This window comes from Leucopleurus acutus (genome assembly GCF_964270905.1).
Source record: "Leucopleurus acutus genome assembly, chromosome: 9".
Classification (NCBI taxonomy): Eukaryota; Metazoa; Chordata; class Mammalia; order Artiodactyla; family Delphinidae; genus Leucopleurus; species Leucopleurus acutus.
In genome coordinates this window covers 62,707,437-62,725,540 of record NC_139144.1, presented here as the reverse complement: position 1 = coordinate 62,725,540, position 18,104 = coordinate 62,707,437, and the positions used below count along the sequence as shown (strand labels likewise).

At 41.3% G+C, this 18,104-nt stretch overlaps 1 protein-coding gene across 2 annotated transcripts in view; it reads right to left on the bottom strand.

The window, feature by feature from the left end:
• The window catches only part of PLEKHA8 (pleckstrin homology domain containing A8), an 83,681-nt gene that overhangs the window by 28,608 nt on the left and 36,969 nt on the right, over positions 1-18,104 (bottom strand). The window contains exons 2-7 of one of the 2 annotated variants that reach the window (XM_082846267.1): positions 9,384-9,500; positions 8,214-8,369; positions 6,365-6,489; positions 3,077-3,235; positions 2,005-2,045; positions 30-187 (exon numbers count right to left, since the gene is read on the bottom strand). In XM_082846267.1, coding sequence (XP_082702393.1) covers positions 30-187; positions 2,005-2,045; positions 3,077-3,235; positions 6,365-6,489; positions 8,214-8,369; positions 9,384-9,500 — 756 coding nt within the window. Of the gene's footprint in view, positions 1-29; positions 188-2,004; positions 2,046-3,076; positions 3,236-6,364; positions 6,490-6,752; positions 6,936-8,213; positions 8,370-9,383; positions 9,501-18,104 lie in introns of those variants that run through there. The other variant, XM_082846268.1, reaches the window with a different exon arrangement.

The window sequence follows — 18,104 nt, the reverse complement described above, 5'->3', positions numbered from 1 at the left end:
GGTTTGCCTCACATCTTTTTTGTTTTTACCTGTTATATTATCATCTGTATTTTCTTCACTTGATATGCTGCGATCTGTCTCTGCAGGTTTCAAACATAAGGAGCTCTTGTTTTTCATTAGGATTTCTTCATCATCATTTATTTCCATATGTAAAGATCCATTCTCACAACTGTTTAACTCTGTTTGCCTACAATTTTTTTAAAAGGAAAAAAGCCAAGAAGTCCAATTATTGGGTCACAAATAGATTGCACAGATAGATCCTATTCTGAGGGATGGGGAAGGGTCCACAACCACAATTACCAACTCCTTTTAACACTGATTGAAAAACAGAACTGTTAAATCAAGCCAAATCTCTCATCCCACCCTCCTGCCTCAAAGGCGGGTATCCTCCTGTGCTGGGAGCAGGCCTGTCTCCAGGCTGAAGTTCAGAGACCAAAGAACCATTCATGGCTCTTCATGCACCCTCAGCTGACTCCAACTTCCTGCTCCCCACCAGCAACAGGAAATATTCACTGATAGCACCTGGGTTTTCAATCAGCTTTTCTACAGGTACCACATTCAACACTTTTTCTCACTTTCCTCAGCTTCTCCCTGGAAGGTTTTTTCCTCTCTCCTCACCTCTCAAATCACTGGCCATTTCCATTTGTTTGCCTAGCAGTTAACTGTCTAGAAGCCACAGCTGTGGTAAAGGAAGACAAAAAAAAAAAAAAAAAACCCAGGAGGACACAATACATCCTGAGTATCTGTTGCTCTTTAAGGTAACATAAAAGGCTATTTAACATGCAAGTGAAATAACTGATTCTGTTAAAGGGACAATCATAACATCTTATCATAAATAACTAGACTCAGCCAAATTAGAACAAAACCATTTTCTTCTAATACGAATAAAGGGAAAAGGTCCAAGCTACATGTGGACTCCAGGAAAAGCATTTGTTTTTCTAAAAAAATACCGTATTTCAACTTGGCAATGAAAAATATAGGAGTATATTGATGAAATACCTCAAAAGAAAAAAAAATCTACAAAGATGTTCCTAGTAGAAATATTTAGATCAGGAGAAAATTATTAACCAAATTGGGGAACAATCCTTGTATTAAAGAAACAAACAACTGTATATAAAGAGATGCAAATATTAAATAATAACTTGAAAGGACAAATACATGGACAATGTCAAAATACAGGAATGCTTATATGAAATAATAACTGAATAAAGACCCTAAATAATAGGAACACAACTGTGTAAACGTGTACTTTTTTTCAGTAGTTCAGATTTTGATATTATGTTCTTTTTCCAACCTGTAAAGCTACCTAGGATTTTTATTTTTCAATGAAACAAAATAGCACTGTCTTTTCTGATAAAACCACATTTAAATCAATGCTCGGCTCCTTCACAAGAGAGGAGGTTCCAATACTCAGTACAACAGAGAAATGAAAAGTTATTAGCTGTGGTGGGTGAGATCTATATCCTGGGGAAATGCAAACATCTTCCCTAGTAGTCAGCGCTGAATGAAAGATTTGCAGTGCTTCAGGTTCACCTCTGGTATCATCTCAAACCATGAGAAAAACCACCACATGATTTCTTTTCTTTTTAAAATTTATTTATTATTTTTGGCTGTGTTGGGTCATTGTTGCTGCACATGGGCTTTCTCTAGTTGCAGTGAGCAGGGGCTACTCTTTGTAGCTGTGCATGGGCTTCTCAATGCGGTGGCTTCTCTTGTTGCGGAGCACGGGCTCTAGAGCACGTGGGCTTCAGTAGATGCGGCGCGTGGGCTCTAGAGCACAGGCTCAGTAGTTGTGGCACACGGGCTTAGTTGCTCCGCGGCAAGTGGGATCTTCCCGGACTAGGGCTCGAACCCGTGTCCCCTGCATTGGCGGGCGGATTCTTAACCACTGCACCACCAGGGAAGCCCACCACATAATTTCTTAAAAAAAAAAAAAACAAGGAATACCAATATCCTTATTTTTATATTTTTAGAAAGAAGAAAAAACAAAAAATGTTACTGTACCTTTCCAATGAATTATGAATTGGTACAATAGGATGTTTCATCTTTAAAAGAAGCAAAGAAAAGAAAATTCACATGTTAAACTCCCAACAGAATATATTTAGAGTTTTATCACATATGAAAGTGGTAAATATGATCATAACACACACTGCCCCACTCAAGAGGAATAATTTTAGATCTTCCCAAAAGAAAGGAGCCATTGATCCCAACCAGTCTCAAATAAGGATACCCAAATTTCTAAGAAAAAGGAAGATGGTCTTTTGAAGGGCCTAATTACCATATTTATACCCTTGGTGGTTAGCTTTCTTGTAATTACTATTACACTCATTAAATATTATTAAATACCAAACTATGATACAGCATTGTATCAAACACTGGAAGCATAAAGGTAAACAGTATGGGGTTCTTGCCCTTAAGGTACTTTCAATATAGAATAAGGCTAAAATAGGGGTATGCGTAGAGAAGGAACTCTTAGCCCAACTAAGGGATTCAGGGAAAGAGAGATTAAATTTTAAAGGATGAATTAGAGCTAAGCAGGGAAAGACAGGTGAGAAGGGCATTCTTGGTACTGGGAAATGGCCCAAAGAAGTGGGGGAGCTACAAGCAGTTAATACGTTCAAGCCAGGTTATGAAAAAGAAAGAGGTTGGTGATGTGGGAAGGGGCTAAGACGTTTTGACTTTAACCTGTAGGCAATGAGGGAGCCACTAAAAGTTTTAGGTGAAGCGGCCCAATTTACACTGCATGAACAGAAACACTGTAGGCTGCCTGGAAGAGTCGCGTTGAAGGCAACTAGTTAGAAGGCTATCACCAATCTCAACAAGACTCCCTGGACAAGGAGGCTGGAGACAAGAAACTAGCTACATCAGAGAGAGACATGTTCAGGTGGTAAAACTGCCAACACTACCTGACTGGATACGAGGGACTAAGGGCATATATAATAGTGGACATAAAAGAAAGTCCACTACAAAAATGTCTTTATCAGTTGCCAAAGGGTGATGGAGAACTTAGCTCAGTAAATCACTTTCTTAACTTTTCATCATGCCCTACTGCAGCCAAGCTGACCTGGTCTGTTACCTTGTTGGACTTGAGCATGGCCAGCTGGGGTGATCCTGGGGGAGTGCGATAGAGCAGCTCAGAAGTGAAGGCTGCGTTTGCGATCTGCATGCATTCTTCCAAAGTCTTCAGAAAAGTATTGCAGGTTGATTTCAGCAGAGTTCCCACATCAATTCCCTCCTACAAAACAACCAGGGTGAAGACTCCTTTACCTTGCCAAAAAGGAAAAAGCCCAGTTGTGGAATGTCCTTAGAGCTTTTATCCAGCGACTAACGGGTGATAACAATAATCGTGTACCCGTCTATTTTGCTGGACAAATATGGGTATCAGTTATAAAAGAAAAAGACTGAGCAAGTCCAACTTATCTATTAATCATACGCAAGCCTTACCCTCAATCTGCCCTTCATGCTCACCCACCACTCCAACTGAAGGCAACGACTTCTCTCAACTCAACAACACTATATGACAGCAGTATGTCAGGTGCTAGGCGCTGAGCCCTTGTGGAGTTTGCGGTCTCTAAGGGGTGGCAGACACCAAACAGAATTACATGGACTGAAGACCAGGGGGATCAATGGAAAAATGTCTCCCACTGTCTGAGTAAAAATGAAGTTCTAGAATAGAAGCATTAGAAACCACAAATCACAGTACAGATGAGTCTTTCAGTACAGATGAGTCTAAGAGGTTTCAGCAACTGGAATTATTCTGAATATCTAATCATTTTTTTCTCCAAGTTATTTCACTTGCTCAGGTTGTTTTTCCTCTGGATATTGATATTAATAAGTTGTTCAGGAAACTGAGGCTACCCCCTGACTAGAGAGTTTGGTAACCACATCTTAGTGGCATTAAAGTTACCAGATTGGGCCCAAGATGGAGTCACTCATGCTAAGTCTCACAACAGCAAACCAAAAACTTATCCAAGTTTCTATGCTGGGCCCTCCCAGAAAAGGCAGGCCTAGGTCAACCAATCAGTGCTTGCCTGCTCAGCACAAGTTAGTGTACTGACCTGGCTCCAAGACTTCCCTTTGCTCCATATAAGAAAAGTAACCCTGCTTTAACCATTCAGCAAATGCCCAGTATAACGTCCTTGTTCCTGCTCACTTTGGTCCATAAAGATCTCTAGCCTGGTATAGCTCTTCACAGCTCCTTTCTACCTGCTAGACTGGATGCTGCCCGATTTATGAATTGCCGAATAAAGCTAATAAGATCTTTAAATTTTACTCAGTTGAATTTTGTTCTTTAGCCATAGCCTCTATATTTTCCTCAATTTTGTATTTCTAACAAGCTAGATGTTACTGGTCGTGAACCACTATTTTTCAGACACCAATTACAATGTGTGGTTTTTTTCCACACCACCAAGAAATTCTTGGACACCAGCCGGGTGTCTTACAATTCTGACACAATTTACCTGGAAATAGTGTCAGATCTCACAGGTTAAGCGCTCAGTCCTACAAGATTGCTCCCCACCCCCACTTCAGACACCAATGGCAAGTTCAGGGTGTCACTTGTGCTACTGACTGACCCACTCTAGACTGAAGATTCCAACAACCCCCTCCTTGTGTTTAATTACTTTGCCAAAGCAGCTCACAGAACTAAAAGAAACATTTAACTTATTAGACTGCCAGTACATTATAAAAGCATATAACTCAGGAACAGCCAGATGGAAGAGATGCATAGGGCAAGGCATGTGGGAAGGGGCTTGGCGCGTCCATGCTCCCTGCGTATGCCACTCTCCCCAGTCAACACATATTCACCAACTCGGGAGCTCTCCAAACCCCATGCTGTGGGTTATGGAAGCTTCGTTAAATGGGCACGATTGATTAAATCATTGGCCAAGGGTGACTGAAGTCAATCTTCAGTCCCTCTCCCCTCCCAGGAGGTGAGGGGGTAGGAATGAAAGTTCCAACCCTCTAATCACTTGCTTGGGTCTACAGTCAACCAGAGCCTCTATCCTTAGTATTTTCCAATTAACATAACAAAGACACTTTTTGCCACCTGGAAATTCCAAGGGTTATTTTTTGGAGCTCTGTGCCAAAAACTAGACAAAGACCAAACATATATTTCTTATTATAAATCACAATATCATAACCACAGTTTCATAAGCAAGTTCCCAAGGCACTTACTATAAACACTTCCTAGAATTAAACATTGCTGTGTTCACTTTTTCCCTTCCTACTAGAACAGGGCTTCTCTACCTTGGCATCACTGGCATTTGGGGCTGGCTTACTGGAGCAGGGGATATAGGGGGAGTGGCTCTCCTATCCATTGCAGATATTAAGCAGCGTCCGGCCTCTACCCCTTAGATGCCAACAGCACTCCCCCAGTAGTGACAACCAGAAGTGTCTCAGACGTTGCCCAATGTCTCCTGAGGAGCAAAACTGCTCTGGGTTGAGAATCAATGCTCTAGTCTCTAACATCCCAAAAGCAGGACTGAAGTGTTTTGGTACCCCTCCCATCTCCCTCCTGCAGCACAGTATCTCGTACACGATAGGCAGTTGCTGAATGAGTAAGAAAGACCCCCAAAAAGTGAGTGAAAGTGAGTTAAACCACCTTTATTAGAAAAACTTAGAGCACATATATTACTAGTAGCATAGTGATACACTACCTAAGAAAAGTAATTTAAAACCATTAATTATAATCTACAGATTCTTCATTTTGTGGGCACTGTTTTTCAGATAACTTCTCTGAGAGCAGAGCAGAGACTCCTCTCTGGTTAATGTGAACCATTCAATACATAGCTTAACACCAGATAGATCTTTTAATATATGTTTTAGAATGAGTAAATAACAATTTCATTAATAAATGATAAAAATCGCAATCCTTGCTGATGATGGAGAGAAATAAAGCTGTGTCTCTATCTTTGAAAGCACTAGTCTCTACTCAAGCAGAACATCTATTACGGTGAAATAAAATCCTGTTACAGTCTCATCAGAGGTGACAGATACATATTACTGACAGACATGATGCTGTCACCTTAGGAGCCACATGCGTAGTATAGAAATGGCTCTGCCAGACAGCTAAGGCTATATTTTAGAAAGTTATGCAAACTGGGGAGACACATATTTTAGTACATCAGTACTAAAGTTAAAAGTTCCAAAATTATCAATTAATTAATCCTGAATTCATCCCAGGAAGGAAAACTATACGCTTCCATATGCTGAAATGCACACACTTCTTCTCTTTGTTGAAGTCTGTCACTTTTTTTCTCTGAAAAACAGTAAATTCCAAGGTAGGGATTATGTGAGAATAAGCAGCACCTGTAAGCAACATCTGGGGCTACTTGTCACGTGGCTAAGAAGAATGGTATTTTACCTCAGAATTGGACACACCAGTTGCGGTCACTTCTTTTGTTTTATCTACTTGCTGAACAAGGAGATCACAGTAGAGTCTGAGTTCCGACATTTTAGTTTTCAAGTTTTCAGTGTTTTCAGCAAACTCTAAATAACAAAATGATGAAAACGTTATTTAATTCCCAGAATAAATAACTGATATATTAGTTAGCATACTATACAGATAAGTGAAATATAATCTATGCCTGAAGTCAGATATTTATAGTATGGGTTACAGATATGACATATTTGAAGTTATGGGAGCAAGAAAAAGAGAAGAAGGAGATCTCTAGTCTTCTGAAGTAATCTACATTATTTCTTGAGCCAACATATTTAATGATCACCAGTACAGGAAGAAGGAGACAGTACACCTCTGATCCACTTGTGTCAGAACTGAGAACAGTCAAGGGTTCAGGGTTTTGGTCTCAGTTCTGCCACAGTTTTCCTATCTGTAAAATGGGGTCACAGCTATCTATCCAGTGCTCAAAACTGGGAAACAGTGTTCTGTAACATGCAATTACCACTAATAAGACAGCTTGTGAATTCAGAGGACTGGTCCAGCATGCTGCCTGGCAAGGCGAACGGCACCCTCTGCACACCTGCTGCTCCTTCATTAGCACGGCACTCCAGCCATCCTGGCGCTGAGGGCTCGGCTACAATTGTAACTGCCTCTGCTTGCTTCTCCGTGAAAAAGCTGCACATTACCACCTGATCTGAGTCAGAGCTGACAGTGTCTAGAATTTGCTCTCGACTTAGCATTGAAAAACAACCAACAAATAGGTCATTTTACTGTGTCTACTTGAAGAGTTAAGCACATCTGCCATATGTGTCATGAGAAAGGTCCCCTGAAACACTTGTTCCCAGAGGCCCCTCTCTCCCACCAATCTTTTCAGGTGTACATTCGAGGCTGGGGGGCTGGGAAGGCAGAGCTCAGGCAGTAAGCCCTGGCACTCGTGACCCAGGCAAAATAGAAAGTTATGTCGTGGTTCTCAGGAGACCTAATGATGTTGAGTCAACGAGCATTAAGCAGCAGCAACCTGACAATTAAGTATCCATCTACCCCAGGAACAGGGCGGGGAAAGCGGGGTGTTACTGCAGGAAATACCAGATCCAAGGCTTCTCTGGCTCAGCTACTCTTTACCAAAAGTCAACTTTGTGCCAGACGAGGTACCTCATGGTAATCCTTCTAAGATAGGTAATTACCCCTTTTCAAAATATAAGGAAACTGAAGATTAGAGAGGTTAAGTGACCTATGTCAAGGTCACAAAGCCATGATTTGAACCCAGTTGTATCTGGCTCCAAAACCTGCATTCTTTCTACTATGACATGCTAAGAAAGAAGAGTCAGGTATAGACTGTTTAAGGTCCACTGAGATATACAGCACTTGCATGATATAAAAAGCTGGCTATGGGGGCTTCCCTGGGGGCGCAGTGGTTGAGAATCTGCCTGCCAAAGCAGGGGACACGGGTTCGAGCCCTGGTCTGGGAAGATCCCACATGCCGCGGAGCAACTAGGCCCATGAGCCATGGCCGCTGAGCCTGCGCGTCCGGAGCCCGTGCTCCGCAACAAGAGAGGCAGCGATAGTGACAGGCCGGCGCACCGCGACGAAGAGTGGCCCCCGTTTGCTGCAACTAGAGAAAGCCCTCAGACAGAAACGAAGACCCAACACAGCCAAAAATAAATAAATAAAATACTGAATACATAACTACTTTTAAAAAAAAAAAAAGCTGGCTATGGCTAGGTGGTCAGAAGCAAGGTAACAAATATGGGAACCCAGAGATGCCACTAGGTGATTCCCAGGGTTCCCAGCCCAGAGGACAATCAATACTTGCCTTTTTCTTTCTGGGTCCTACTGTCTGTCAGGCAAGCCTTGGCTGACCCCAAGGCTACCAGCCACCGTTGTCTCTCAGCCACACTTCTGGCCTTCAGGTAGAAATATTGTTCCCCAGGGATTATCAGGTCCATGCGTGTGTTATCTACAGAATGAACTGGGAACAAGATATAGGGAGGTCAGAAACCCAGAAAAGCCCTATCTGGGTAGCCTCCACTCCACCCAAATTCTTGAGCTTAACTGGCGCGCCAGTCACTGAGAGCTTCTTCCAAGAGAGGATGTCAGCCCTTACTACTTCTCCTGGTTTATTTATCTCTTCCTAGAGGTCTCTGCTAATGGAGAGGGAAAACTCTGCAATTGGCTCCAAGGTCTCACCAGGACTTTGGCCTAAAAAAGAATCACTTAAATCTCCTTAGGATCATTTATAAGAGGAGAGAGGAAAAATCTCTCTTCTGGTGTGTGTGTGTGTAAAGTATGCTGCTCTGCGGCCAAAAAGGCTTGATGCAAACAAGTAAGGATGTGCTCTTTATCTCCTTGGGTTATTGAAAAGCAATCAACAACACAATAGTTTTCCTTTCTACTTTCCTTCACTAGTCTTATCAAAAATGTGAGAATTCCCTTGGAACACTTTAGGAGAAGAAACAAGCAAGCCACACTCTCCTTCACCCCCCATGCCCCAAATTCCCTTCTAGTCGGTTTCTGAGCCACATCCTCTCAGCATGTCTCAAGATTCTCAAAACCAAGAAGAAAAGGCTATTTGTAGGTCTGTTAGGTGTTTGCTTGTTTAGTTTTGAGCATGGTGGTGGTGGTGAGAAGGTGTGTATGTGTCGTGATTTAAACACAGAAGTGTTTGATGTTGCAATAAAAAGACAAATGAGCTTAGCAAACTGCCACAAGCCCAAGGTGAGCAGGTGACCAAGGAATGAGCACTACATGTGTGGTTACTGAGCACACTGCTCTCGTTTATTCTGACTACCTCTAAACCAAGCTCCTTGTAAAAACTCGCTGCAGTTTTAGGTCTTACTTGTAAGACTTTTTCTGGGGGACGTAACATTATATATCTTTATACTGTGGGAGCAGCAAAGAAAGGCATACAGAAGCCAGTGGGTTTTTTTATTTTGGGGGAGAAACAGAAAGAAAAATAAAACCTGCAAGTGTCTTGGCTTCTCACCTTGAATTTCACACACCGCCATCTGAATGCTCCCTTTGCAACCTTTCCAAGCATCTTCAGGAGAATCATAATAAGATAATATTCCCCCACAGAGAAGGAACCACCGAGGCTGCCAACCTGAAAACAGAAGCAAGAGCATGGTCTCAATTACTGCTTCCCAGGACATAGGAATAGGACCTAACAAAGGATGCTGGATTCTAGCTCCAAGGAACTTACATTCTGGGGGAAAATTCTAAGGGAAAGAAATAAGTTAGAAAAGATCTGTATGTTTGATCTCATTTTTGCATAGAAGTCTGGAAGGATCAGCAATAAATATGGTGATGATTCTCTAGGTAATGGGATTACTTATGATTTTTATTCCTTTTTCCCCCTAATACAGTACTAGTAATCTTTGATTTTTACTTTTTCTAAGATAAAAGATTATTATTTTCCAAAGATTATTGTTAACATACTTGCTCTCCTCCCCTCTGGTTAAGAAAAATTATTTCAAACCTAGAAATGAGATAAAAGATTATGCTGCCCTTTCAACATCATACGAAGTGCTGTCTAATAAGCCTGCCTAGGGTCATATGTTCCCTAAGGAAAGATAACTTTAAACTTACTATTTGGTATTGATCCACTGAAATGGAATAATCTTAAAACATTCAAGGGCTTAACTACTCTTACTTCACAGCATTTCAGGGGACGAACCATATTCAGTGGAAACACACATCTTATCTAGTCCTCTTACATAACCTATGTTCTAGTCAAACCAAACTTACTTGCTGTGTGCCTGCCTCAGGGCTTTTGCTCAAACTGGATCTTCCTAAAATGTCATCCCTGACTACCTCTGCATAAGCCTTGTTAGTCTCCTCATCAGATGTATTTTTTCCTTCTCTGAAATGCCATAGGCTTTTAAGGATACATTTCTCTCACTAGACTCTTCTACAGCTGAGACAGCTGGAGCGAAGGCTGGTAGGCGCTTTGCGCAGAGCCCCAAGGGCTGCTCAGGTACATACCTGATGGGCCCTTGGGAATTGATTCACACCAGCTAAATACGTAAGTCACCAACTGATGTCACAGTAGTATTGTTAGGGAACCACTAACTGAAACCGCCCACCCTGGCCAGGCAGAATAATAACTGCTTGCATGAGTTATCTCACAACAGGAGGTCTCAATAAGAAACACGGAACTGACCAGCTACGACCAGCTGGCAGAAATCGGGAGGGGCCAAAAGGAGGGAGGAGATGCCAGCCATAATACGTCCTGCCGATGTCCCAGAAACCCTGACGCTGGAAACCACCTTGACTGAGAGATGCGTGCGTCACCAGGAATTGGACCAAATATGGGCACAAGCAAGATGACTGGCCAGAGACAACCCGGCAAGCTAACCCCATTACCATAAAACCTGAGATGTGAGCTGCGTGGCAGAGCAGTTCTCCTGGGTTTCCTTTCCCTGCTGCTCTCCCCCCCGGGGGGGCCCCTTCCCAATAAAGTCTTTTGCTTTGTCAGCATGTGTGTCTCCTCGGACAATTCATTCCCGGGTGTTAGACAAGAGCCCACTCTTGGGCCCTGGAAGGGGTTCCCCTTCTGGTAACAGCATCAATTTATCACGTTATAACAGAATATTAGTACACTGCCTGGAGCACCCATAGCCTAAGATCATAGTTCGGGGAAACGTACATTTTTAATCAGGAGGCTGAATGGTCAGCACTAAATCTAAGCTCAGGCACAGGAGTTGGATGGCAAGCGAGATGTTTCACTCATCATTTACTTCATCAGGGTCTGCTTTCTAGGAACCAGAACACTCAGGCCTGCTCAGGTACCACATCTCTCACTTCCTTAAACAAAACTGGATAAAGACCAATTCTCAATATCCACCCTCATACCAGTCACTGAAATACCCTTCCCTATAAGCCTTGTCAATCAAAGATGAGTAATGTATTCTACAACTATGGCTTATGTTCCTCTTACTCCATCTTATACTGGGGACTTCCTTCCCAGCGATGAACCTAGACCCTTTACTGGACATCAGGAGCCCCACGGCCTTATCTCAACACCCCCACAAGTTGGATTACTGGCTAGAAAACCTCTTGGGGTGAACTTGAAAATTTTATTTCAGAAGGTGATGCTTCCTGACCTTGGCTTCAAATTTTACGGAAACACAAACCCGAGGGCTACTATTCTTGGCACAAACATTACAATCCAGGAAATCAAACTGATCATCAGATTGTCTTGTTGAGTAGATAATCAACACTCCTGGAGTCAGATATTATTAGTGATATTTTAGCCCTTTGCAAGAGAGTCATTATTTATACCTTATGCCATCTCCCCTCACTGAAACAGAAGAATCAATTCCTAAGAATCTGAGAAACGGAAAGGGCCTTTGAAATCACCTAGTCCAACCAGCTCATGTTACAGAGAAGGAAACCAATCCCAGGTAGATTAAGTGACCTATCTAAAGTCACACAGGAAGTACACAACAGAGTTGGGAAGAAAACTATGTCTTTCTAACACTGTCCCTCCTGGCATAACAACCCCCAAACCTTGACTCCCCATTGCTAGAAAGCTATCCTGGTATAGAACAGTAGCATCTTCTCCCTTACAGCTCAACTCCCATGATTATGTTTGGTGTGAACACTCTGCAAATCCACTATGGCTCTCAAGTAGAGGGAGTTCAGCATACCCTCAATCATCATATTTTATAATTTAGGACCCCATCTGTATTAGTCTTGGTTCTCCAAAGAAACAGAACCAATAATATGTATGTATATCTATATATAATTTATTATAAGGAATTTTCTCATGCAATTATAGAGGCTGCAAAATTCCAAGATCTGCAGTCAGCAAGCTAGAGAATCAGGAGAGCCAATTTGTAATTCCAGTCCAAAAGTCATCAGGCTTGAGACCCAAGAAGAGCCAGTGTTTCAGTGAGACTGAGAAAACCGGAAAAGACCAGTATCCCAGCTCAACAATCAAGCAGGAGGAGCTACCACTTACTCAGCCTTTTTGTTCTACTTAGGTCTCCGACTGACTGGATGAGATCCACTCACACTAGGGAAAGCGATTTACTTTACTCAGTCTATCAGTTCAAATGTTAATCTCATCCAGAAACACCTTCAGACACACCCAGAATGATGTTAGGTCAAATGTCTGGGCACCCCATGGCCCAGGCAAGTTGTCACAAAAAATTAACCATCACATACCATTAATTTGAAGATAAACTAAAATATTTGCATGTGATGTGACTGACAAGGCTTAATTTCCAAAATACACAAATAGCTCATACAACTCAATAACAAAAAACAAACAACCCAATCAAAAAATGGGCAGAAGACCTAAACAGTCATTTCTCCAAAGAAGACATACAGATGACCAACAGGCACATGAAAAGATGCTCAATATCACTAATTATCAGAGAAATGCAAATCAAAACTACCATGAGGTGTCACCTCACACCGGTCAGAATGGCCATCATTAAAAAGTCTACAAATAATAAATGCTGGAGAGGGTGTGGAGAAAAGGGAACCCTGCTACACTGATGGTGGGAATGTAAATTGGTGCAGCCACTATGGAAAACAGTATGGGGGTTTCTTAAAAAACTAAAAACAGAGTTACTGTATGATCCAGCAATCCCACTCCTGGGCATATATCTGGAAAAGACTCTAATTCAAAAAGCTACATGCACCCCTATGTTCACAGCAGCACTATTTACAATAGCCAAGACATGGAAGCAACCTAAATGTCCATCGACAGATGAATGGATAAAGAAGATGTGGTGTGTGTACACACACACACACACACACACACACACACACACACACACAAAGGAATACTCAGCCATAAAAAAGAATGAAAAAATTCCATTTACAGCTACACGGATGGACCTAGAGATTATCATACTAAGTGAAGTACATCAGACAGAGAAAGACAAATATCATGTGGTATCACTTATGTGTGAAATCTAAAATAAGATACGAATGAACTTACAAAACAGTAATAGACTCAGACATAGAAAACAAACTTATGGTTATCAAAGGGTTATCAAAGGGGGAGGGATAAATTAGGAGTTTGGGATTAGCAGATGCAAACTACTGTATAGAAAATAAACAACAAGGTCCTAATGTATAGCACAGGGAATTGTATTCAATATCTCTTCTAACAACCTATAATGGAAAAGAATATGAAAAAGAAAATATATATATATAACTGAGTCACTTTCCTGTATACCAGAAACTAACACATTGTAAATCAATTATACTTCAATTAAAAAAAAAACAAAAAATAAACTGCACATTAAGCAATGACATGATAATCATTCTCAGATGCTTCATGACTTCAGAGCTGTTGGAATGTGAAAAAAAATGCCTAAAAATTGAAAAAATGTGGTATAAACTAGGTTTATCTTACAGGAATCTGAAAAATGTTAAATAACCCAAACACAAACACACACACACACACACACACACGCACACAGCACAGCTGCAATATATTTTAAAAGTAGCTTGTAAATGATAATAGTAACTGAAATAATACCTTCTCTGTAATAGGTTCTGTATTTACCTAGGAAAAGTTATAATGACACTAGAAGAGTTTCAATTATTTTATTCTGTAGTTTGTAACTATAAAAACTATGACCAAGAAAAACTTTTCCTTAAAGCATCAAGTTCCTAGAATTTCAGAAGGCATGTTAAGAGACCACAGACGTCTCATTCCCATTATCTGAGATTTAATGGCAGAGCAATGGAGAGTCCAGAGTAATGTAGAGACACACTGCTCTTTCACGATGTACACTCCTGGGAAGCTCAGATACAGCTCAGGAATGATGCATGAATTGCATGAGAAAAGAGGCATGCATGATGAAGAGGCCATTAATGCACTTCCTGTTTTAAATTAATCTGCTGTTACCTTGGTTTGGGTGATGGCTAATTTCATGTATGAACTTGACTGGCCTACCAGATGCTCAGATAGCTGGTAAACCATTATTTCTGGGTGTGTCTGTGTGGGGGTCTCTGGGAGATATTAGCATTTGGATCGGCAGACTGAGTAAAGATTGCCATCAACAATGCGGGTGGACATCATCCAATCTAATGAGGGCCTGAGTAGAACAGAAAGGCAGAGGAAGGGTGAATCTCCTCTCTGTGCCTGAGCTGCAACATCCATCTTCTCCTGCCCTGGACACTGATGCTCCTCATTCTTGGGCTTTTAGACTCAGACCAGGACTTGAACCATCCACCACCCTCGATTCTCAGGCCTGTAAACTCGGACTGAATTGTGTTACCAGCCTTCCTGGTTCTCCAGCTTGCTGAGAAAAGACTGTAGGACTTCACAGTCTCCGTAACTGCATGAGCCAATTCCTATCATAAATCTCCTCATATGTATATATATGGTTCTGTTTCTCTGGAGAACCCTAATACACTTGAAAATGATAAAAGATTCAAGGTAACCAAAGAGCAGATGAAAACTGGGGGTCTATACCAGTCCCTGATCCATTCAATTACCATTAGACTATCTTCCTGTCCAACCCTACTCCCTTTTTTTTGCCATCCCTTACTAGACATGGAAAGTGGTGTCAGCCAAACTCCCTGCTTAGAAGATTAAACAAGAAACTTCCATGAGCAGGGAAAAGTTTTAGCTCATAGAAGCTACTGCTGCCAGGGATGGGCTAGGGGGTTAAAGTATTTAAATGCCAATTTCACATATTTTGTATTATCTTGGATTATTTCACTATAGAAGGTACAGTGGACATTTATTTTTGGCAACCCAGCATCCACCTCCCACATTTCTGTTCCTGAAAACCCCCTTCTGCACACTCTATCCATGTAGTTTGGGTTGGGCTGACTAGCCCCAGGGTGGGCCTATGATTCAGGCTTAAATGGAGCTTCACATCCCCTTTCCTCAATGATATGTTCCAAGACAGGCAAGGGACCCAACCAGAAATAATTCTGGGACTTTTGCTGGGACTGGGGAAAGGTGGAGAGAAATGGAGACTGTCTCTCTTTTTTCTTTGGTCTCAAAGATGTTTACCTGGAGCTGCTGGAAGTCATTTTGCCATCACATGGACCTAAACATGATCGACACATACAAGGAAAGCGGGTGGGAGGATCTGAGGGAGGCAGGGAAAGGAAGCAAATCTAGATGACATTTTTTGAACACTTCGATCAGACTGTGTAATACCTATAGATAAGATACCCTCTGGACTTTTCAGTTACATGGACTAATAGATGTCCATTTTTCACTTCAACCCTGAGTTGGATTTTTCTTTAATATTTCTAAGGTATCACATGATTATCTCACTAAATGTATAAAAAGCATTTGACAGAATCTAATACCCTTTCTTTTTTTTATTTTTTTTTATTTTTTATTTTTTTAAACATCTTTATTGGAGTATAATTGCTTTACAATGGTATGTTAGTTTCAGCTTCACAACAAAATGAATCAGTTATATATATACATATGTTCCCATATCTCTTCCCGCTTGCGTCTCCCTCCCTCCCACCCTCCCTATCCCACCCCTCCAGGCGGTCACAAAGCACCGAGCTGATCTCCCTGTGCTATGCGGCTGCTTCCCGCTAGCTATCAACCTTACGTTTGGTAGTGTATATATGTCCATGCCTCTTTATCGCTTTGTCACCGTTTACCCTTCCCCCTCCCCATAGCCTCAAGTCCATTCTCTAGTAAGTCTGTGTCTTTATTCCTGTTTCACCCCTAGGTTTTTCATGACATTTTTTTTTTCTTAAATTCCATATATATGTGTTAGCATACGGTATTTGTCTCTCTCTTTCTGACTTACTTCACTCTGTATGACAGACTCTAGGTCTATCCACCTCATTACAAATAGCTCAATTTCATCTCTTTTTATGGCTGAGTAATATTCCATTGTATATATGTGCCACATCTTCTTTATCCATTCATCCAATGATGGACACTTAGGTTGTTTCCATCTCTGGGCTATTGTAAATAGAGCTGCAATGAACATTTTGGTATATGACTCTTTTTGAATTATGGTTTTCTCAGGGTATACGCCCAGTAGTGGGATTGCTGGGTCATATGGTAGTTCTATTTGTAGCTTTTTAAGGAACCTCCATACTGTTCTCCACAGTGGCTGTATCAATTTACATTCCCACCAACAGTGTAAGAGGGTTCCCTTTTCTCCACACCCTCTCCAGCATTTATTGTTTCTAGATTTTTTGATGACGGCCATTCTGACTGGTGTGAGATGATATCTCATTGTAGTTTTGATTTGCATTTCTCTAATGATTAGTGATGTTGAGCATTCTTTCATGTGTTTGTTGGCACTCTGTATATCTTCTTTGGAGAAATGTCTATTTAGGTCTTCTTTTTTTTTTTTTTTTAACATCTTTATTGGGGTATAATTGCTTTACAATGGTGTGTTAGTTTCTGCTTTATAACAAAGTGAATCAGTCATACATAAACATATGTTCCCATATGTCTTCCCTGTTGCGTCTCCCTCCCTCCCACCCTCCCTATCCCACCCCTCCAGGCTGTCACAAAGCACCGAGCCAATATCCCTGTGCCATGTGGCTGCTTCCCACTAGCTATCTACCTTACTACGTTTGTTAGTGTGTATATGCCCATGACTCTCTCTCGCCCTGTCACAGCTCACCCTTCCCCCTCCCCATAACCTCAAGTCCGTTCTCTAGGAGGTCTGCGTCTTTATTCCTGCTTTACCCCTAGGTTCTTCATGACATTTTTTTTCTTAAATTCCATATATATGTGTTAGCATACGGTATTTGTCTTTTTCTTTCTGACTTACTTCACTCTGTATGACAGACTCTAGGTCTATCCACCTCATTACAAATAGCTCAATTTCGTTTCTTTTTATGGCTGAGTAATATTCCATTGTATATATGTGCCACATCTTCTTTATCCATTCATCCGATGACGGGCACTTAGGTTGTTTCCATCTCCGGGCTATTGTAAATAGAGCTGCAATGAACATTTTGGTACATGACTCTTTTTGAATTTTGGTTTTCTCAGGGTATATGCCCAGTAGTGGGATTGCTGGGTCATATGGTAGTTCTATTTGTAGTTTTTTAAGGAACCTCCATACTGTGCTCCATAGTGGCTGAACCAATTCACATTCCCACCAGCAGGGCAAGAGTGTTCCCTTTTCTCCACACCCTCTCCAGCATTTATTGTTTCTAGATTTTTTGATGATGGCCATTCTGACTGGTGTGAGATGATATCTCATTGTAGTTTTGATTTGCATTTCCCTAATGATTAATGATGTTGAGCATTCTTTCATGTGTTTGTTGGCAGTCTGTATATCTTCTTTGGAGAAATGTCTATTTAGGTCTTCTGCCCATTTTTGGATTGGGTTGTTTGTTTTCTTGTTATTGAGCTGCATGAGCTGCTTGTAAATTTTGGAGATTAATCCTTTGTCGGTTGCTTCATTTGCAAATATTTTCTCCCATTCTGAGGGTTGTCTTTTGGTCCTGTTTATGGTTTCCTTTGCTGTGCAAAAGCTTTGAAGTTTCATTAGGTCCCATTTGTTTATTTTTGTTTTTATTTCCATTACTCTAGGAGGTGGGTCAAAAAGGACCTTGCTGTGATTTATGTCATAGAGTGTTCTGCCTATGTTTTCCTCTAAGAGTTTGATAGTTTCTGGCCTTACATTTAGGTCTTTAATCCATTTTGAGCTTATTTTTGTGTATGGTGTTAGGGAGTGATCTAATCTCATACTTTTAAATGTAGCTGTCCAGTTTTCCCAGCACCACT